Below are 23,532 nucleotides of genomic sequence, written 5' to 3'. Positions count from 1 at the left end.
GTACGTTTTCTGGAATTTACGCAGCTTTTAGTTTACGACTGCCTATCTCATTTCTTGAGGTGCTAAAATGGCAGGGCAGTACAAAACCCCCCCAAATGACCCCATTTTGGAAAGTAGACCCCCTAAGGAAATTGATAAGGGGCATGTTGAGCCCATCGAATATTTTATTTTTTTGCCTCAAGCGATTGAATAATGACAAAAAAATAATTTTTTTTTTTTTTTTTTTACACAAAGTTGTCACTAAATGATATATTGCTCACACATGCTATGGGCATATGTGAAATGACACCCCAAAATAAATTCTGCTGCTTCTCCTGAGTACGGGGATACCACACGTGTGGGATTTTTTGGGAGCCTAGCCGCGTACGGGGCCCCGAAAGCCAAGAACCGCCTTCAGGTTTTCTAAGGGCGTAAATATTTGACTTCACTCCTCACTACCTATTACAGTTTTGAAGGCCATAAAATGCCAAGATGGCACAAAACCCCCACAAATGACCCCATTTTAGAAAGTAGACACCCCAAGCTATTTGCTGAGAGGCATGTTGAGTCCATGGAATATTTTATATTTTGCCACAAGTTGCGGGAAAATTACAAACTTTTTTTTTTTTTTTTTTTCACAAAGTTGTCACTAAATGATATATTGCTCACGCATGCCATGGGCATATGTGAAATGACACCCCAAAATAAATTCTGCTGCTTCTCCTGAGTACGGGGATACCACATATGTGGGACTTTTTGGGAGCCTAGCCGCGTACGGGGCCCCGAAAACCAAGCACCGCCTTCAGGCTTTCTAAGGGCGTTACAGTTTTGAAGGCCATAAAATGCCAAGATGGCACAAACCCCCCCAAATGACCCCATTTTGGAAAGTAGACACCCCTAAATTTAGGGGTACACTAGTGAGACTAGGTAATAAATGGCGGGTGCCCTGAAACTATAAAAAAAATAACTAACCAACCAGCGTCACCTGTAACAGTTATATGGTGATCACTGGTGAAAGGGTTAACTAGGGGGCAATCAGGGGGCTTTATGCGGTAGTATATGGGGGTCCCTGGCGCTATAAAAAGCTGCGGCGAACCTAAATACCTACCTGCCTAACTAGCGTCACCTGTGACACTAATACAGTGATCAGAAAAACGATCGCTTATTAGGCTGGGTTCACACTGGAGCGATGTGGGAACGCCACGAATGCGCGGCGGGTTCCCGCATCACATGCCTCCTGGCGGCAGTTCACACTGCCCTATGCGAACTGCTGGGAGTGTCAGTGAAATGTTAATGACACCCCCAGATCAGTTCGCATATCGCAGTGCGATCTGCAAACTCGGATCGCATGGTGTGAACACCCATGCGATCCGATTCTGCTGCGGACCAAAAAAAGGGTCCCGTGCGAGTTTGCGGCGGGTGCGGCGGGTGCGACACGAATTCAGCCATACTATCTGTATGGCTGAACTCGAATCGCACAGAGATCGGATGTGATTTGCACTGCAGTGCGGTGCGAATCACATCCGTTCTCATAAACCGCTGCAATGTGAACCCAGCCTTAGTGACACTGGCGACGGGGGGTGATCACGGGGTTAAACCTTTATTGGGGGGGTTAGAGGGGTACCTTAGAACTAAAGGAGGCTAACCCTAACTGCCCTAACAGTTATTACAGTCACAAATGACACCCGCCGGGTGATCAGGGGGTTAAACCTTTATTAGGTAATAAATGGCGGGTGCCCTGAAACTATAAAAAAATAACTAACCAACCAGCGTCACCTGTAACAGTTATATGGTGATCACTGGTGAAAGGGTTAACTAGGGGGCAATCAGGGGGCTTTATGCGGTAGTATATGGGGGTCCCTGGCGCTATAAAAAATTGCGGCGAACCTAAATACCTACCTGCCTAACTAGCGTCACCTGTGACACTAATACAGCGATCAGAAAAATGATCGCTTATTAGGCTGGGTTCACACTGGAGCGATGCGGGAACGCCACGAATCCGCGGCGGGTTCCCGCATCGCATGCCTCCCGGCGGCAGTTCACACTGCCCTATGCGAACTGCTGGGAGTGTCAGTGAAATAATGACACCCCCAGATCAGTTCGCATATCGCAGTGCGATCTGCAAACTCGGATCGCATGGTGTGAACACCCATGCGATCCGATTCTGCTGCGGACCAAAAAAAGGGTCCCGTGCGAGTTTGCGGCGGGTGCGGTGGGTGCGACACGAATTCAGCCATACTATCTGTATGGCTGAACTCGAATCGCACAGAGATCGGATGTGATTTGCACTGCAGTGCGGTGCGAATCACATCCGTTCTCAAACCGCTGCAATGTGAACCCAGCCTTAGTGACACTGGCGACGGGGGGTGATCACGGGGTTAAACCTTTATTGGGGGGGTTAGGGGGGTACATTAGAACTAAAGGGGGCTAACCCTAACTGCCCTAACAGTTATTACAGTCACAAATGACACCAATGCAAAAAAAAAAAAAAAAATGCAATTGGTGTCACTGTGACTGGGGGGGCAGGGGTAATTGGGGGGGTGATCGGGGGGTAAAGGGGGGGTGTGAGTGTGCCTGGCATGTTCTACTGTATGTGTGGTGTGTTGGTGCAACTCACCGAACCTCTCTCCTCGGTGCCGGAACGAAAAATACCGACACGGAGGAGAGAATACATCACTTCCTCTCCTGTGTTTACATTACAGGAGAGGAAGTGATGTCACGGAGGATTTCCATTCGTCGAGAGCGATCGCGAGGGGGTGGCCATGAATGAATGGCCGCCCCCCTCATCCCGGATCGCTCTCGAAGGAATGCCGACCGCCGCAGGCACCGGGGCGATCGGGCCCCCCACCCGCGGGCAGGCAGGGACTTATATATACGCCCATATGCCTGCCCGTGCCATTCTGCCGACGTATATCGTCGTGCGGCGGTCGGCAAGTGGTTAATCAGCCCATCCATTAGGGGTGCACAGGTGCCCCCCCATCCGTGCATCCGACCCCGTAATCTACATGCAGTGCCCCAGATGCATGGATTCAAATGGAAGGGGCTGTTTTTTTTTAAAGCACGTGATAAGCCAGGGGCTCTAATAGGCTTCAAAAAAGGGTGGGCTCGGGGAGTGGAGCTCTGTGCTCCAGGCCCACCCAGTTGCATGAGAATAGCGAATTAATATTCGCTATTCTCACACTGATCAGGAAGTGGGTCCAGAAAACTGATTGGCTAAAAGGCCAGGCGATCCTATTAGACGCCTAGGAGGAAGAGGGAGGAGACGCACGGAGGAAGCCACGGCGATGCAGAGGAGGAGGTGACGCCCGCCTGCTGCCCGTAGGAGCACTCACCGTCCGGAACCTAGATGGGGTAAGTGCAGGGCTGGATGATGGACCGCGAGACCTGCGTGACCTGACCGAGCGAGGGGGGTGAGGGTGACCCGACCAAGCAGGAGGGGGGGGTTCTATATCCTGTGACTGATTGGCTTGCCTCTTGCAGCAGTCATGTGATCACTAGCCTGTCCCACTGGCTCCCAATCAAAAGCCTTCACCAGAAGCTCCCACTGGGAACGCGTTTTCAGTACACAACCTCCTGCCCCCATGAGCGCATATGTGCGGCACCTGGGCATTTAGGTCCATCTTTCTTGCCACCGCATATATGCATTACTTAGTAAGAGGTTAAAAACCTATTAAAAAAATAGAGAAGGTGCTAACATTAAAATGGCCTCTTCCCTGCAGCTGCACTTTCACTTGGGCATTGATACACAGGGGTTGAATTACTAAAACTGGAGAGTGCAACATCGGTGCAGCTGTTCATGGTAGCCAATCAGTTTCTAACTTCAGCTTGTTCAATTAACCCCCTCACACCTAAGGGTAAAACAAATCTAAATGTCTAAGCATTATCATCACCACTACTTTGTGCATCCAGGTGAATTATACCTTGTTTTTTTCATGAAAAATTGGGCTTACATTTGGTAGTAAATAGTTATGGATATCTCATGATTTTTTTTTTTATTATCAAAGGAAAACTGACCCAAAATAGTAAAAAAAATATATATATTTTTTTTAATTTAGCTGTATATTTCTTGTAACTGCCATAACCTACCACTAGGGATGAGCTTCATGTTCGAGTCGAACATACGATCGACTCTAACATCGGCTGTTCGCCCGTTCGGCGAATTCCGAACGTTATGGGCCGTTCGCGCCAAATTCGTGTGGCGCTCACGGCCCACAATGCACTGCGTCATCGCAGTGCATTGCTGGCTCATGATTGGCCAAGCATGCACTGTGACCACACATGCTTGGCCAATCACAGCGCCAGCAGCGAGGAGAGCCATGATTGGCCACAGGCAGGATGCCTGTGGACAATCATAGCCCAGGCTGTGTAGTACACGCCCCACACTATATAAGGCCACCAGCGCGGCACCCTTGTGTAGTGTGTTGGCGTCTGAAGCAGTTAGTGGGTGTTCTGTGTACCTTCAACACAGTACACACTGATCGTTATCGGCCGATTTTCGATCTTGCTCTTTTGTAGTGGTTGTTTGCTTGCCCTGACCGCAGTATACACCGCTATATTCACCTCACCTATATAGCTAGTGATCTATCTTTTATAATAGAGCTTGCAGTCAGTAGTGTTAGGAGCTTGTGCGTGCTGTCTGCGTGCTCTGTACCCAGTACACACCGCTATATCCACCTACATATCTCTTCTCTATTTGAGCCCACTTGCCATCTGCAGGAGTTATTGGAAGTTGTGTGTGCCTCCAGCACAGCACAGTATACATCTGTATATACCCCTTTATCTCTGGTGTTCTATAATAAAGGCATCTGCAGGAGTTAGTGGGTTTTTTGTGCCTCCAGCACAATATACACCTGTATCTACCCTTTATTGCTGTTCTCTAATAGAGCCATCTGCAGGGCTTAGTGGGTGTTGTGTGACTCAATTACAGTATACCCCTTTATCTCTGGTGTTCTGTACTAAAGGCATCTGCAGGAGTTAGTGGGTGTTGTGTGCCTCCAGCACAATATACACTACCCAACTGCTGTTTTACCCAACTCCCTTCAGGCCATTACCATGTCTGGAAGGCCAGCAAGGAGAGGCAGACAGGCGCGAGCCAATAAGAGGGCAAGCAGGCTCTGTGTCTAGAGACAACAGTGCTGGTCGTGGACGCGGTGCATTGTCATCAGCACGTGGCCATGGGACACGCTTGTCCTTCTTTTCGGCAGCTGGACATGTTGAACCGCAACATGCCAACGACTTGGTAGAGTGGATGACCAAGCCCTCTTCATCCTCCTCATCCTCTCTCACCCAGTCTCAGGGTACTAGCAAAGCAGCTGCCAACGCATCGTCTTCCCTCCTCTCAATGTCATCATCAGTGACTCCTTCCCTAGACCCACCACATCCTCCTGAGGAGTCTCCTGAACTCTTTGAGCACAGTGTTGGGTACATGCTCCAGGAGGATGCCCAGTGTTTTGTAGGCTCAGGTGATGACACTCAGCTAGAGGAAGGCAGTAGCGTGAATGCAGAGAGAGGGGATGCTCAAGAAGGAAAGCAATCTGGCAGTCATGTTCCACAAGCTGCAGCATACTGCCAGGTTTGCTACAGCGATGAAGAGGGAGGGGATGATGAGGGCACTGACTCCACGTGGGTGCCTGGTAGGAGAGAGGAGGAGGAGGAGGCGGCACATGTCCAATGAGGCAGGATGCCCTCCGGGGGCCAGCTTAGGGGCAGCACACCGACTGAATCACACCGCAGAGCTCTGCCTGTGCAGGGCGCTGCCTCTGCGCGTTATTCTAAAAGTTCTTTGGTGTGGGCCTTTTTTGAGACGAGTGCATCAGATCGCACCGCTGCTATTTGCAACATATGTCTCAAGCGTATCTCGCGTGGCCAAAACATCAGCCGCTTGGGCACCACATGCTTGACCAGACATATGTTGACCTGCCATGCAGCTCGTTGGCAAGCGTACCTCAAAGACCCACACCAAAGAACAAAGCGGACCTCTCCTTGTTCCTCATCAGCTGGGATCTCCAACCCCACTAGACCTTCAGTCCTCTCTGAAACCTGCTCTGAGAGGAATGAAGGTGTAGAATTAGGTGTGTCACAGCCAAGTGCTTCCGGGCACTCTGCTAGCAGTACACCCACGTCCGATTATAGCAGGCAAATGTCCCTGCCCCAGCTGCTGGACCGGCGAAATAAGTTCACTCCCAGCCATCCACATGCCCAGCGGTTGAATGCTAGCTTGGCTAAATTGCTAGCACTTCAACTGCTGCCTTTTCAGTTGGTAGACTCGGCCCCCTTCTGTGAGTTTGTGCAATGTGCAGTTCCTCAGTGGCAGGTCCCCAAACGGCACTTTTTCTCACGGAAGGCGATTCCGGCTCTCTACCGGCATGTGGAAGGCAATGTCCTTGCCTCACTGGACAGGGCGGTCAGCGGTAAGGTGCATATTACCGCTGACTCATGGTCCAGCAGGCATGGACAGGGACGTTACCTGTCTTTCACGGCCCATTGGGTCACTCTTCTGGCAGCTGGGAAGGATGCAGGACAAGGTGCAGTAGTGTTGGAGGTTGTTCCGCCACCACGCCTCCAAAATGCTACTATTGGTTGTGACACACCTCTCTCCTCCACCCCCTCCTCTTCTTCTTCCTCCATGGCCTCTTCCAGTGCTCTGTCCTCAGAACCAGCGGTGCTCCGTAGGCATTCCAGGGGCTACGCAAGTACGCAGGCAAAACGATGCCATGCTGTGCTTGCGCTGGTTTGGGGGACAGGAGCCACACTGGGGCGGATGTTTTGTCAGCTCTGCAGGGGCAGGCCGAGAGGTGGTTGACGCCACGCCAGCTTAAGCCAGGAATGGTGGTTTGTGACAATGGCACCAACCTACTCTCCACCCTCCGACAGGGACAACTGACCCATGTGCCCTGTGTAGCTCACGTCCTTAACCTGGTGGTGCAGCGGTTCTTGGGCAGTTACCACGGCTTACAGGATGTCCTGAAGCAGGCCAGGAAAGTCTGTGTGCATTTCCGCCGATCATTTAATGCCTGTGCTCGGCTGGCTGAGTTTTAAAAGGAGTTGAACCTGCCCAAGAACCGCCTTATATGTGACATGCCCACCAGGTGGAACTCAACGTTGGCCATGCTGCAGCGGCTGCACACGCAGCAGAGGGCCATCAATGAGTACCTGTGCGACTACGGCACCAGGACAGGGTCAGGGGAGCTCGGTTTTTTCTCACCACGCCAGTGGGGCATGATCAGGGATGCATGCACTGTCCTGTCACCGTTTGAGGAGGCCACAAGGATGGTGAGCAGTGACAGTGCATGCATCAGTGACACTGTACCTCTTGTCCACCTCTTGGAGCATACGCTGCGTGGAATAATGGACAGGGCACTTGAGGCAGACCAGAGGCAGGAAGAGGAGGACTTCCTTGCCTCTCAAGGCCCCCTTTATCCAGACAGTGTTCCTGCTGTGCCACCCATCACACAGGAAGAGGATGAGGAGGAGGAAGAGGAGGAGGAGGAGGATGATTGTGTCAGAATGGAGGTGGAGGCTGGCACTCAGCATCAGCAGCAGCAGTCTTGTAGGGATGATTTACAGTCCCAAGAAACACGTGGACTTGTACGTGGCTGGGAGGAGGTAGCTGCGGATCATGTTGCCCTTAGTGACCCAGAGGACTCCGGACCGAATGCCTCAGCTAACCTACGCTGCATGGCCTCCCTGATCCTGCGGAAGAATCCTCGTATTCTTCGGATCAAGGAGAGGGACCATTACTGGCTGGCCACTCTCCTTGATCCACGGTACAAGGGTAAGGTTGCCGACCTTATCTTGCCATCGCAGAGGGAGCAGAGGATGAGACATCTCCAGGAGGCCTTGCAGAAAAGTCTGTGCAATGCGTTCCCAGAGACTGGGAGGTTACAAACTCCTGGTCCTGGACAACGTGTTGCTGAGGCATCGGTCAGAAGGAGCGGTGGAGAAGGTGGCCGTCTGATGCTTTTAGACAATTTTTTAGTCCGCAGCCCCAAGGTATGATCGGTTCCAGCAACCATCGCCAGCGTCTGATTTACATGGTGCAGGAATACCTAGGGGCAAGGTCAGACTTGGACACCTTTCCCACCGAAAATCCTCTGGCTTACTGGGTCTTGAGGATGGATCACTGGCCAGAGCTTGCACAGTATGCAATTGAGCTACTGGCCTGTCCTGCATCCAGCGTTCTTTCGGAACGCACCTTCAGTGCTGCTGGTGGCTTTGTTACCGATCACAGGGTGCGCCTGTCCACCGAATCAGTTGATCGACTGACCTTCATCAAGATGAATCAGTCTTGGATCACCCACAGCTACCAAGCACCTGAAGCTGATGTAACCGAATAATTTTTTTTGAAATATCACATCCCTTCAAGACTGCCTATGCTGATGCTGAGTGACTGTCCTGTTATGTTGATTGTCTATCCTCTTCCTCCTCCGCTGATATGTTGGAAGAACATTTCTGGTTCTGGGTGATGCCATCAGCCCAATTTTTCTGCCCCTGTTTAACAGGGGCGTTTAATTACAATTTTTGATGCAATACTTTGCAGCAGGGCTAATTCCTGCAATAAAACTAGAGTATATGGGAGAGGTTGCAGTATGGTGGCACCAGTGCCTAAAGCCCAATTTTTCTGCCCCTGTTTAACAGGGGCGTTTAATTACAATTTTTGATGCAATGCTTTGCAGCAGGGCTAATTCCTGCAATAAAACTAGAGTATATGGGATAGGTTGCAGTGTCGTGGCACCAGCACCAGTGCCTATTGCCTAAGGCCCAATTTTTCTGCCCCTGTTTAACAGGGACATGTAATTACAATTCTTGATATAATATTTCACAGGAGGGCCCATTCCTGTGCCCACCCAGAGTAACTGTGAGGACTTATAGTGTTGTGGCACCACAACCACCAAAGGTCAATTTTTCTACTACTGTTCAACAATGGCATTTAATTACAATTCTTGATATAATCGTTCACAGCCGGGCGCTCCAGCACCCACCAAGAGTCACTTTGAGGGCTTACAATGTTGTGGCAAAACCAACACCTTGTTCCGCCATTTCTGCAGAGCATATAGGGCAGGCCCCTACTTTCAAACATCCAACTTACAAACATCTCCTACTTGCAAACGGAAGGAGACAACAGCAAGTGAGATGAAAAAAGATGGACGACAAAACAAATTATACAGGGGTGATAACCCTTCCCTATGTTTTCCAAAAAGCTTAAAAATAGTTTTTTTGACTGGAGCTACACTTTAAAAATGTACCAGTTGAAAATTACAAACAGATTCAACTTAACACAACAAACCCTGTCTTGTTTGTACCGCCTGTATACTGCTGTTCTGAGTATATAGGGCCTGGGGGCCACACGCATTTCCTTTTTTTAATATGGGTACGGGGTTCCCCTTAATATGCGTACAAGACCCAAAGGGGCTGGTAATGGGCAGGGAGGGCTACCCATGCCATTTTTCTCAATTATTTTCAACCATATTGCCGGAACCAGAGATAACATTAAAACCGCAAGCAGTTTTCAATGATGTTATTTCTGTTTAATGTCATTTTGTGCAGGGACTGTTCTAAACACGGGAAACACGTGGCATTTCACAGGCATACTACAGACACCCCCCAGGCACCATATTTAAAGGAATATTTCACTTTTTTTTTTTCACTTTAATCTGCATTAAAATCAGTGCTCCCCCCAAAACAGCCATTTTTAAAAACATTTTAGGCATTGACCCATGTCCCCTGGGGCAGTATCTTGCATATTAGCCGTTAAAATGAGCACTTTTAATTTCGAACATTCGAGTCCCGTAGACTTCAATGGGGTTCTAAAGTTCGTTCGAATTTGGGGTCCGTTCGAAAGTTCTGGTGCGAACCGAACCGGGGGGTGTTCGGCTCATCCCTACCTACCAGCAAAGAACAACCCACAATACATTTTTATACTCCTGACAATCACAACAATACCACATATATGTATGTTATTTGTTGTTTGTACCCCTACAGCCCAGAAGCAATAGTGCGCATTTTGCTGTTTTTTTTTTTTTTTTTTTGCCCTACCTAAAAACACTCTGGGGTTGATTTACTAATGGCAAATACACTTTGCACTACAAGTACACTGAAAGTGCAATCGCTGTAGATCTGAGGGGAAGCTATGAAATGAGTGGAAGCTCTGCTGATTTTATCATCCAATCATGTGCAAACTAAAATGCTGTTTTTTATTTCCCTTGCATGTCCCTCTCGGATCTACAGTGACTTTATTTCCAAGTGCACTTGTAGTGCAAAGTGGATTTTCCTTTAGTAAATAACCCCCACTGACACTAACTGACACTGATGCTTATTAAAAAAATTTTTAAAACCCTGTCCTTTGACCCCTACTTGACCCAAACACTAACCCTGACAATTGGCTAGATAAAACCTTGATCTAGTAATTTATTTTTTATTTTATTTTTTTCTGCAAGCAACGCAAAAGGTGCATGGTGGGTTATTTACGTAAGGCAAACCCACTTTGCACTGCAAGTGCACTTGGATGTGCAGCCGCTCTAAATCTAAGGGGTAGATGTGAAATGAGTGGAAGATCTGCTGATTTCATCATCCAATCATGCGCAAGCTAAAATACTGTTTTTTATTTTCCTTGCATGCCCCCCTCGGATCTACAGTGACTTTACTTCCAAGTGCACTTACAGTGCAAAGTGGATTAACCTTTAGTAAATAAACCCCATTGTATCTTGCTCCATTCACAGAAAGAAAGAAAAAACACAGGGGTGGGCTTCACAGTGATTGATCACTGTGGTAGCCAGTCAGATGCTACCACAGCGATCAGGTGACCCGGAATCGGGAGATCCGGGTCCTGATTGTTAGTAAGGGGCCCGTGGCTCTCGGTGAGACCCCAGTCTCTGTGCTGAGACCTGCCATGTGGTACGCTCCCAGCACAAAGGGAGAAACACATATATGCAGCTCCACATAAAAAAGCCCAGTCCAGTGAAGCTGCACTCTCCAGTTTTAGTAAATCGACCTCAGTTTTATTTTATCTGCTGCACCACCTACTGGTGGACTTAGTTATATTTATTTACATCTAAATCCAAAAAATAAAATATGCACTCACTATGCACCCCAAAAAAATTGCAGATCGAGTCATCTTGTGAAACTTTATTCTGTGCGAATGGGTGCAAAATGTTATTAGGAGCTCCTGGTGCTGCTTTCGGGAACCTGTACAGCGGGCTGCAACCATTTAGGTCGATGAGAGATATACACAGCACCAGGAGCTACTGGGCACAAAAATATGCTACTTTGTTTATGCAGTACTACTGGAGAAGACACTGGCTTGCATGAGCCCCTAGGGTATTTCCCCCCTCCAGGTCAAATGTTTTTAATTTCTAATGATTTCAATAATAGGAAATAAGTATTTATTTCTTATTATCATCAGCTCCATCTAGTGGCCCTAATTAAGTATTTTTTCAATTCACTACATGAATTCAAATTGGAGAGAAGATAGCCTAATAAAACTAGATTTTGGAACCACAAGAAAAAGAAAGAAAGGGCGCACCGACCTAGTGCATTATCCTAAAACCATAGTTTTATTATAAAAAGGGGTAAGTAATATACTCAAAATATCACAATTCAGTTAAAGCTCATTACATGGTACAGCATCAAAGCTCATTGCGTGGTACAACATCATTCAGTCTAAATTGCATTAAAATCTAGGGCAGGAAATAAAGATGTGATAGGCTAATGCGTTTCGAGGTTTAACCTTTTGGCTCATCCTTAGCGGGCTCACTTCCGAGTGCAGGAGAATTTGTGTTTGTAACATTAGATTTTGCCTCCATTCACACAGAACAAATCTACATGCAGTTTCACAGGATGAATAACTTTTTAAAAGTACACCCATTATTGTCTGCAAACCCTAACATGAACTTCTCCTATTTGCTCTCGTTTGGTCTGTTAAAGATACTATTGAAATTGTTTTGTTATGTCTGCTATATAAGTGCAAAATTTACCTGTTGATTTCCAGAAAACATGCAAGTTAATCAGTGATGGGGCCAAGTCCTTTAGCACACAAGCTGGGAACTACTTCAAAAGTATAAATTGCAGGACCTGCCCATTTCATTTTGGACGCCTACTGAAATGCCCAAGGTGGAAACCCTAGTCTAGCCATTGAGATGGTATGGAGCTTATGGAGATAGGAAAGAGTGGAGATGAGGAGGGGTCTGTGTTCTTTGTAATGTATCAGAAAACAAGTAGGCAGGGCTGACACCACATGCTTAGAAAATTTTAAGCTGTCATGAAGGTAGGAACATATTATATAGGAGGATAAAAAAACAGGTGAAAGAAGACATGACAAGGCAATAAATGTTCCATGTAGACTGATTATTATTTTTTCCTTTTAGTTAAAAGTGAGGATGAAGATGGATGTCACACCCATGGTAAAGGAAGCGATGATGCAAAAGATGTTAAACGCTCAAAAAGACCAAGGACAATACTAACCACACAGCAGAGAAGGGCATTCAAAGCATCATTTGAAGTGTCTTCCAAGCCATGCAGAAAGGTAGATGCAATCTAGCAAATATCTGTTGTAATAGGGTTGTGAAAAAAACATCTGCATTACCCTAGGACCTAGGTGTTACATGCCTCTGCTGCTGTTTGAAACTAAAGCAGCTCAAAGTGATCCCTCTTATGGATGAACAAATTCTCTCTTGGAGGAGAAAATTGGGGAGAAGATAGATTAATAGCATAATAACATTTGACTTTGTCCCCATTCACACAGAACAAATGTACAAGCTGGTAAAGATATTATTGAAATTGTTTTGTTATATCTGCTAGATAAGTACAAAATTTACGTTTTGATTTGCAGAAAACAGGAGCTGATTAGTGATGGGTCAAAAACCCTTAGCATGTAAGGTAAAGGCACCCCCATCCAAGAGCTGGGAACTAATACATCTCTTTTGGGGGGACAATTACTCTCTTGGACTTTAATTGCACTGTCCCTTTTACCTCCACAACCAATAAACTGTTTGCAATAATGTATGTCTTTCTTTAAATTTTCCAACAAACAATTTTAGAACATATAAGAAGAGAAAAAAATACTTAGCAATTCATCAAATGTTTGTTTTATTTTATGTTCAATAAAAAAGGCATAAACCGCGCTATTGGTAGATAATGATGAAATATACTCCTGTGATGAAAAAGCTGGGACACAAAAAAAATGCGATATTCATGCAAAAAAAAATATGTATACAAGAAAGATAGTCACGCTAATGTAGAAATAATCTTAAATTAATAAGTGCATAAAAAAGCCAATATACAAAATAACACTGCGTGAATCAGTGAATAAATAATGATGGACTATGCCTATCCATACCAGTGAGAAAAAGCAATTGAAAAAAGCCCACATAAAAAAACTTCATATAGTACAAGAAAACTGTATATATAAGTGAAACAATGTGTGTGTAGTTCACATATGATGAACGCTGAGTCCACTTCCAAAAATGTATAAAGAAAGGGAAAGGAGACTCTGAGGATGAAAGCTACAAGTTGATTCCACCACCACCGAGCGAACGAAGGATAGGCCTCTCCTTAGGACATACACCAAAGATGATAGAAACCCTGTATAATATGACTCAGTCCCCATCTACCTCATCTGCCTCTTTTGTTGGCCTGTCAGCTGTTGCAACAGCTGAGTGATAACGATCTCGCTACTGACAGGAGGTCCACCATATCTGGTAAGGGTCTCCATCATCTTTGGTGTATGTCCTAAGAGCCGGTTCACACAGGGGCGACACGACTTCCAGGATGACTTTGTGAGGCAACTTGGAGACGACTTGAACACGACTTAGACACGACCTGGGGCGACTTACAACATAACTTTAAGTTGCCCCAGGCCAGGCGACTTCTGAGGTGGCCAATCAGAGAATGAGCTCTGAAGGGGGAACTCCAGGCCAAATTTATGAAAAAAATTTGGCGTGGGTTCCCCCTCCGAGAGCAAACCAGGCCCTTAGGTCTGGTATGGATTCTAAGGGGAACCCCCTACACCGAAAAAACGGCGTGGGGTCCCCCCCAGATCCGGCCAGGAAAGGGGGTGGGGACGAGCTACCGCCCCCCCTCCTGAGCCGTACCAGGTCACGTGCACTCAACATGGGGGGTGCCTTGGGGAAGGGGGGGCTGCACGGCCCCCCCACCCCAAAGCACCTTGTCCCCATGTTGATGAGGACAAGGGCCTCTTCCCAACAACCCTGGCCATTGGTTGTCGGGGTCTGCGGGCGGGAGGCTTATCGGAATCCGGGAGCCCCCTTTAATAAGGGGGCCCCCGGATACTGGCCCCCCACCCTATGTGAATGATTATGGGGTACAATGTACCCCTACCCATTCACCTGTGAAAAAAAATTTAAAAAAAACCACAACACAGGGTTAAAATAGTTTATTGCACAGCTCCGGGGGTCTTCCATCTTCGGGGGTCTTCTTGCCGCACTCCTCTGCTATCTTCTGCTAGCTCTTGTGCTAGCGGAGGAGCCCGGCTTTCTTCGACGCCGCCACCCTCTTCTTCCGACTTCGGGGGTCTTGTCCCCCCTCTTCAGTTCTTCTTGCCGGGCCACCGCTTCTTCTTCCAGCTCTTTTACTAGTGGTGGCCCGGTCTTCTGTCGCCGCCGTCGGCGCCACCGCCTTCCGTTCTTCTTCTGGAGATGTTGACTTGACGCTCTCTCCGGCCGCAATGGCAGGGATGCGGTGCGCGGCGACTTATATAGGGACAAGGGGCAGGGTCACCGGTTGATGTCACATGGTGACCCCGCCCCCTTACAATGTCACAGTCCCAGCATCCTCCGGGACTGTGACATTGTAAGGGGGCGGGGTCACCATGTGACATCAACCAGTGACCCCGCCCCTTGTCCCTATATAAGTCGCCGCGCACCGCGTCCCTGGCATTGCGGTCGGAGAGAGCGTCGAGTCAACATCTCCAGAAGAAGAAGAAGAAGAACGGAAGGCGGCGGCGACAGAAGACCAGGTCACCGCTAGTAAAAGAGCTGGAAGAAGAAGCGGTGGCCCAGCAAGAAGAACCGACGAGGGGGACAAGACCCCCGAAGTCGGAAGAAGAGGGCGGTGGCGACGAAGAAGAAAGCCGGGCTCCTCCACTAGCAAAAGAGCTAGCAGAAGATAGCGGAGGAGTCCGGCGAGAAGACCCCCGAAGACGGAAGACCCCCGGAGCTGTGCAATAAACTATTTTAACCCTGTGTTGTGGTATTTTTTTTACATTTTTTTTCACAGGTGAATGGGTAGGGGTACTTTGTACCCCATACTCATTCACATAGGGGGGGGGGCCGGTATCCGGGGGCCCCCTTATTAAAGGGGGCTCCCGGATTCCGATAAGCCCCCCGCCCGCAGACCCCGACAACCAACGGCCAGGGTTGTCGGGAAGAGGCCCTTGTCCTCATCAACATGGGGACAAGGTGCTTTGGGGTGGGGGGGAGCGCTCTCTCGTCCCCACCCCCTTTCCTGGCCGGCCGGGTAGCGTGCTCGGATAAGGGTCTGGTATGGATCTGGGGGGACCCCACGCAGTTTTTTCGGCATAGGGGGTTCCCCTTGGAATCCATACCAGACCTAAGGGCCTTGTATGCTCTCGGAGGGGGAACCCACTCCAATTTTTTTTTTTCATAAATTTGGCGTGGAATATCCTCTTGAGAGCTGATAATTCTGTTAGAGTCCCCTCCGTATAGACGGAGATCCGACTTGGAGGCGACCTCCATTGAAATCAATGGGTACCAGTCGCCTACAAGTCGGATTGAAGTAGTACAGGAACCTTTTCTGAAGTCGGAGCGACTTCAGTAGCGTGCATTAAGACGGCTCTCATTCACTTACATTGATTTTTAAATGTTGTCCGACCTGAGGCGACTAGGGGCGACCTGAAGTCGGATCAGAGTCGCCCCTGTGTGAACCGGCTCTAAGGAGAGGCCTAGCCTTCGTTCCCTTGGTGGTGGTGGAATCAACTTGTAGCTTTCATCCTCAGAGTCTCCTTTCCCTTTCTTTCTACATTTTTGGAAGTGGACTCAGCGTTCAGGTATTTCATGGGGTGCCAGGAATGCAAGAAAGATCGTATCAATAGTGGAGTGTCTCAGCTATTCAGCAAACCTAAATAGACAAATCATGTCCATGCACACAAGGCTTAAAAAATATTGCTTCTACTCAGGGGTCAAGTCCTGGGGGAAAAAGTGTGGGAACTCCCACCCAAGATCCACTCCCCCACCAAAAAATAAATAAAAAATGATACGCTCATATGCACGAACACTTCAAAAGTGGTATTTTTCATCCAATTTTCGTATTGTGTGTATGAAGCTTAACTATTAGTACATAAAAAAAACAATCCTCAATAAACATAAATACGGTAATTCTCTGAATAATCAGCATTCATTCAATTGTACTGATCTTTATTGGGGAATGTTATTTTGTATATAGAGTGTTTATGTGGTGAGTTTACACTTTTCATTGAACAGAGTTTGGATAACACAGGGTTAAAAGGAAAGGTCATAAATAAACTGCACATTATCTGGACAGAATGCTTGGGGAGATAGTGATGTGTTCCTGCTTAGGAGATGTATGTTAGCTTGGGGGGCTGCAAACTCTGCAGGGCTCCAACACACACTCACTGCTATTTCAACCCTTCACATATTTCCACATAAACTTCCCTCCCGGCATTAAACTTTGCCAGGTATTGTGCTCAGCTTACCACCCCAAACTGATGTTCCTCCCTCAGTTCACCTCTCTCCCTGCATGTCCTGTGAGCAGAATAGCTGTGCTCCTCCTCTGGGTTCTCTCATCATATGGCACTGAAGATAGAGGAGGGGGGACACACAGAACAAGTTTGCAGGAGAATGGGGGGGGGGGAGATGAGGAGACAGAAAATCAGGAGGGGCCTGCGGGGAGGAGCGCATCACGAGAGGTCTGACCAAATACAATCTCTTAGCAGCAGGGACCTGATCTACCCATCAGCTAGCTGTGATTGACAGGTAGATCGAAGCGGAAGCTGTCATGGGGCCCCCTACTGGCAATCCATGAATGGTCAGTCCACCCCTGGTGTGCGGCACTCACTATTGCGAGCTGTGTCAGCGGCTGCTGGTGTAGCACCTGCCACACAGTTTGCATACTTCAAAGTCTTGCATGATGCAGCTGCTAACGGGAACGGAGTTCCTGTTGTGGATAAAGTACAGGAACTCTGTTCCCGCAGGACTTGAGCCCTGCTTCAACTGGAGTTTTGTGTTTTGCCTGTAGAAGCAGCTCAATGTTATCCATGAGTCAATGCACATTAGGACATTTAGAGGCATATTTTGAGCTCAGCGTTTAGAGGCAGAAAAAAACAAAAACGCTTTTTACATTTTTGAGAGGAGTTTTCTGGCACAAAAAACATGCAAAATGCTCCTAAATACCTGTACAAAAATGTTTTACACAAGTGTTTTTTTTTTTCTTCTGAAAACTGATATTTATTGTATCCAGTGTACATGGACCCTTAAGCAGAACCCCAAGTAAAATTAGAAGTTACGGTAGACAAAAACAAGCAGGGGAGCCCTGCTGAAAGGGTTATACAGTATGCTTGTTTTTGCTTAGGGGAACATAGATCAGCAGTCTTGCATTGTAAATGAGCATGAAAATGGTTCTCCCACAACCCATAGCTTTGGAAAGAGAAAAAGTGTGCCAGTTGCTGGGGGAGTGAGGAATAAAGTATGTAGAACCAGGGCATTTTTTTCAGCGGAAACGCAGTTCCGGCACCTCCAGCACTGAATGTATGTAATGGGAAGGGGTGCTGGGTTGGGCTGGAGGATCTATTGTTGCTGAAGCAGATCTATTTTTGAGTGGCGGTCTATCATTGCTGGTGGGTCAATTATTGCAGGAAGAGATCTACTATTGATGGAGGGGGTTTATTGTTCCTGGCTGCTGGATAGTCGATTGATACTGGCTGCTGGGAGATCTGTTGTTGCTGCTGGGTGGTATTTTGTTGTAGGGGTCCATTGTTGCTAGGGGGGTCTATTGTTTCTGAGTGAATCTATTACTGCTGGCTGTGTGGAATCTATTTTCCTACTTTTCTTGCTATCATTAACAAATATCATACAAATTACTTATCACCAGACAATTATACTTGGCTTTGTAGGGGCAGTACTGAGAGGTGGGTAGGGGATGAAACCAAGGAACGGTGCTCAGATGTGGGTAATGGGCGGAGATAAGAAGTGATTCAGAAGGGGCAGTTCCTGCACATATTCTCTAAGATAAAAAAAAAACCCTGTGTAAAACTGTTGTTTGTTCCCCCTCGAGCCCATCTGAAAATGTAACTTTTAATTTTACCCAGATGGAAACTTTAAAGTGGTTGTAAACCCTTACAACACACTTTGAGCTACAGGTAAGCCTAGATTAAGGCTTGCCTGTAGGTCCAAGAAATATCTCCTAAACCTACACGGTTTAGGAGATATTTGCCGAAAGACAGGCACCGCTGTCTACGGCGCATGCGCCGGAGACAGCGGCGTGCAGGCACACTGAGCGCGGCACCCGTCAATGGCGATATGCCGCACGTGGCGGCTCCTGTGCGCATGTGCGGGAGTGACGTCATCGCGGCTTCGGCCGAATGACAGCGGCGGAGCAGCGAGACCCACCGAGAAGATGGATGCGCCGGACTACAGGGGACAGCGGTGACTTCGCTGGCTCCTGTGTCAGGTAAGTGACACATAATGGACTACTATGCGATGCATAGTAGTCCATTATGCTTTACCTTTGCAGGGAATGAAAGAGGAAGTAAACTCATCAGGGTTTACTTCCTCTTTAAGGCTGAGTTCACATATGTGCGGCCACTGGTTTGTGCCTGGGGTAGGTGCAATTCAAGTCTGAGTTTTTGCCTGAATTTGCACCTGAACTGGACCCAAAGACGCACAGGACCCTTCTGCAATCTGGACCGCACCCTCCCCGGACCTGTGTGAACCAGCTCCACACTTGTCTGTCATGCAAATTGGATGCGGTGAAAACCACATTCAATTCGTATATACGTGTACTCAGCTTAAAACTGTGCAGAAAGAATGTCAATCTACCTACCATTTTAAACTAGGAGCATAAACCTGTGTGTATTCTTAGTTCGGAGCCCACAATTTCACTAACAGCTGCTGGCATATATTAACAAAGAACAGAAAAACTAGAAAGATTTTGCCTTTTATAAAGCTTTACTTATAAGGCCTTTATAATGTGTCTACCTTGAGCTAATCAATGTAAATCAGCATTTTTGTTTTTTAGCCATTTATGTCATCAAAAATACTGTCTCTCTTAAAGTTTGTATTTAGTGCTTATCAAACATATTGGCCACATGCGCCTATATATTGTACAAAATGCTGTGTTTGATTACAGCAAAATCATGTATTGAACATTGGGAAAATGCCCCAAAAATATTAAACCGCTGGTATTTGATCCCATACAGACTTTCCAATATATCTCCCTCTGCATCCTCCACATGGTAGAGATGTAATACCCATAGTGGCAATTTAATATATGGGCACTATCTAGTTTCTGGAAGACAATTTCCTCCTTTATCGCATCCCTCACAGGAAACCTAAAGACACTCACACCAGCAGCGAGCTTATTAGGTCTAAACCTAGACCTGTACCCACTACAGTATAGGACTATTGTTGCTAATATCCTAATAGCCATAAGACTCACCGTAACTAAACTATGGAAATCTACCTTAGCTCCTAACCTATCAGATGTTAATCATAAAAAGGGCTCCACAGATAAATTTACAAAAATTTGGCATGAATGGATCTCACATCCTAGGGCTTCAAATTTTCTGAAAAATATTAAGAATTATTGAACTTGTTTCTGAACCATAATCTTCTCCAAGGTACTGTCATTAGTAAGGTCAATTACAACCATTTTCTTTTCCCTTCTCTTCTCTTTCTAATACATTGAGCTACAATCCCTTGTTTACAGTAAGTTCCCTTTGGGGTAAACAGGGATTATATAATAGTTTAAACACCTTAAAAGTTTTCAGTTTCACTATATTGTATAGTAACTTACTTTAAGCACATCTTCTTTATTTTGGAATCTTATATATATCTGTGACAACGTTGTTTCAATATGTAACTGAATTATTCTTGTTTTACATTTGAATATTCAATAAAAAATCTTTAAAAGGTAAAAAAAAAATGCTGTGTTTGAGATATATCAATATACATAAATGTATCTATCATTGATCCCAAAATACTTCTTTTTTACTGTGCAGGTGAGGGAGACACTGGCAGCAGAGACAGGGCTGACTGTTCGTGTTGTTCAGGTTTGGTTCCAGAACCAGAGAGCCAAGGTACAATGGACCAAAGTGTAACCCTAAAATTTCACTTTTCCTTCTATATGAGGAAATACATAAAATCAAAACATGTAATCTAGCCTAGATGGAACCAATTATTTCAGAACTTGAAAGTCAGGTTCCCACTCCCACTCAGTTTTAATTCATCCCAAAGGTGTTCTATCAGGTTGAGGTCAGGCCTCTCTACAGGCCAGTCAAGTTCCTCCACCCCAAAGTCGCTCATTCGTGTCTTTATGGACCTTGCTTTGTGCACTGGTGTGCAGCCATGTTGGAACAGGAAGGGGCCATACCCAAACTGTTCCCATAAAGTTGGGAGCATGAAATTGTCCAAAATGTCTTGGTATGCTGGCACCTTAAGAGTTCCCTTCACTGGAATTAAGGGGCTAAGCCCAACAGCTGAAAAACAACCCCACACCATAATTGCCCCTCCACCAAATGATTTGGACCAGTGTACAAAGAGCCCTGACCTCAACCTGATAGAACACCTTCTGGGATGAATTAGAGTGGAGACTGCGATGTTCAACATCAGTGCCTGACCTCACAAATGCGCTTCTGAAAGAATGGTCAAACATTCCCATAGACACACTCCTAAACCTTGTGGACAGCCTTCCCAGAAGAGTTGAAGCTGTTATAGCTGCAAAGGGTGGGTCAACTTAATATTGAACCCTACCGACTAAGACTGGGATACCATTAAAGTTCATGTGCGTGTAAAGGCAAGCGTCCCACTACTTTTGGCAATATAGTATATAGAACCAGCGGCTAACTTAGCCCACCACATATCACTGAAAAGTCACTTTTGAGTAGACTAACCCTTTAAACATTTTTACTTGTATATCCACTAAAATATCACTTTTGGGTGTACTGATAATTTTCACCTGTATATGCTTGCACCAATTGTTCCCTTTGACTAGAATGCAGTCGCACCTCCAGAAATCTCAACAGGCCTGTCACTGCAGGAATCTTTTAGCTACCATCCCCAGTTTTTCATCAATAATCATCATCATTATCACGGCATCATTCTACTTGGGGACTGAGGAGACAGAAGGCCGAGCAAGTCAGTCCAATTCTACCCTTCCTTCCTTGACTATTGTTTCTCATTATTCTTGAGGGATTCTCAAAGTTTGTTGTAGCTAGGCATCTCTCAGAGGAGATTTGTAATGTAATGTTCTTAAAGTAGAACACGGACAGGGTCAGCAAAATAGCACTTGTTCCCCTAGCCCTGCATAGGCTGTACATGTCAAAGTACCTGTGATCATGACTCTAAGCCCTTGTACACACGGTCGGACATTCCGACAACAAAATCCGTTGGATTTTGTCTGAAACTTGTGTTGCATACACACGGTCGGACAAAGTTGTCGGAAAATCCGATCGTACGTAACGTGATGACGTTATTTCATTACGATGGGACTACGTTCAGGCTAGTAGCCAATAGCTTTGGTCTAGGAATTTGATCTGAGCATGCGTGGCACTTTGTCTGATCGGAATTCTCTACACACAATCGGACAAAGTCCGATCGGATCATGTTGTCGGAAAGTTTTATAGCCCAGCTCTAAAACTTTGTCCGTCGGAATGTCCGATGGAGCCCACACACAGTTGGATTATCCGACAACGCGCTCCGATCGGACATTTTCCGTCGGACTGTCCAGCCGTGTGTACAAGGGCTAATACTGGTGCATTAGACCAGAGAGGAATCTTTTGTGAGGTCAAGACCCCACTGGGACCCAAAGATACGTTTTTAAAGTCCATGCAATTCATTATCCTTGGACATATTGTACATCTTTTTGGGTCCATGAAAAGTTGAAATTTTTAGGAATCCCAGTGCATTAGAATATCAAAACTTGCAGTTTCAACTTAAAATGGGCTGAACTTAGAGTGTGTCTTAAACGTCTTCTTTATTTTGAATAGAAAGGTGAGGGGTTTAAACTCCTGTCAGATGTATTGCTGTCTGTGTCACTGCCAGCGTGATCCACAATCTCTATTTCACCTGGTGACAACTGTCTCAATGACTGAAAGTGATGAACAATACACAATTTTAAACTAGCACTAGCACAGAAATGGGGGAAAATTTTATAATGGGGACAACGAACTAAAAAGGCCAGTTCAACACGGATAGCAAAAACATGGATAGGAGTTTTAACTATTCTTTACTCTATCCAAAATACTGTACATTTTAAAAGTTTTTTACTTTAAATACACTTCAATTATACTTGCCTATACATGCCAAAAATCATTTTTATGGCCTTTTTTTGGATTTAACTGCTCATATCTATATACTCTCTGTGCAACCACTTCTTTTTAGATGAAGAAGATAGCACGGAGGCAGCAGCAACAAGACCATGACCAGCTGGCAACACAACGCCTGGGATCCACCTGCAGGAACCGTAGGAACAGCAGACAAAGCAATGAAGACAGTGAAGGTGAGAAATGTCAAAAGACTACAAAAGTTCATGCACACAGAGATTTATAAGTACCGTATATACTCGAGTATAGGCCGACCCGAATATAAGCCGAGGCCCCCAATTTACCCCCAAAAAAACTGGCAAACTTATTGACTCGTGTATAAGCCGAGGGTGAGACATGCCTGTCCATCCCTGTGTGTGTGTCCGTCCATCCCTGTGTGTCCGTCCATCCCTGTGTGTCCGTCCATCCCTGTGTGTCCGTCCATCCCTGTGTGTCCGTCCATCCATCCCTGTGTGTGTGTGTGTCCATCCATCCATCCATCCCTGTGTGTGTGTGTCTCCATCCATCCATCCATCCATCCCTGTGTGTGTGTGTCTCCATCCATCCATCCATCCATCCATCCCTGTGTGTGTGTGTCTCCATCCATCCATCCATCCATCCCTGTGTGTGTCTCCATCCGTGTGTGTGTGTGTGTGTGTGTGTGTGTGTGTGTGTGTGTGTGTGTGTGTGTGTGTGTGTCCAGCCTACCTTTGTCCCGAGCCTCCGTCCCGTGCCTTGCCTCCTTGCCTCCGTCCCGTGCCTTGCCTCCTTGCCTCCGTCCCGTGCCTTGCCTCCTTGCATCCGTCCCGTGTCGTGCCTTGCCTTGCCCCCGTCCCGTCCCGTCCCGTGCCGTGCCGTCCCGTGCCCTCTTCGTCGGCGGCCATTGTAAAGTTCAAAAGCTGCGCCGCCGCCTTCGCCTGTGATAGGCGGAACACTGAATTTCCCAGCAGCCTGTGTTCCGCCTATCACAGACGTCGTATCATCCTCGTCCGTAGTACGAGGATGATACGACGTCCGTGATAGGCGGAACACAGGCTGCTGGG

The 23,532-nt window shown here is 46.8% G+C and overlaps 1 protein-coding gene across 3 annotated transcripts in view; it reads left to right on the top strand.

Moving 5' to 3' along the window:
• LOC143961024 (LIM homeobox transcription factor 1-alpha-like) overlaps positions 1–23,532 on the top strand; it is a 114,766-nt gene that overhangs the window by 70,622 nt on the left and 20,612 nt on the right. For 2 of the 3 annotated variants that reach the window (XM_077470147.1, XM_077470144.1), the window contains exons 5-7: positions 12,342–12,499; positions 20,189–20,266; positions 22,569–22,686. In XM_077470147.1, coding sequence (XP_077326273.1) covers positions 12,342–12,499; positions 20,189–20,266; positions 22,569–22,686 — 354 coding nt within the window. The remainder of the gene's footprint in view (positions 1–12,341; positions 12,500–20,188; positions 20,267–22,568; positions 22,687–23,532) is intronic. The other variant, XM_077470146.1, reaches the window with a different exon arrangement.

Source organism: Lithobates pipiens, unplaced genomic scaffold (assembly GCF_037356315.1).
Source record: "Lithobates pipiens isolate NorthernLeopardFrog02 unplaced genomic scaffold, aLitPip1_a1.2 Scaffold_8, whole genome shotgun sequence".
NCBI lineage: Eukaryota > Metazoa > Chordata > Amphibia > Anura > Ranidae > Lithobates > Lithobates pipiens.
The sequence above is the reverse complement of the archived record's forward strand: the minus strand, read 5'-3'. Positions and strand labels throughout refer to the sequence as shown.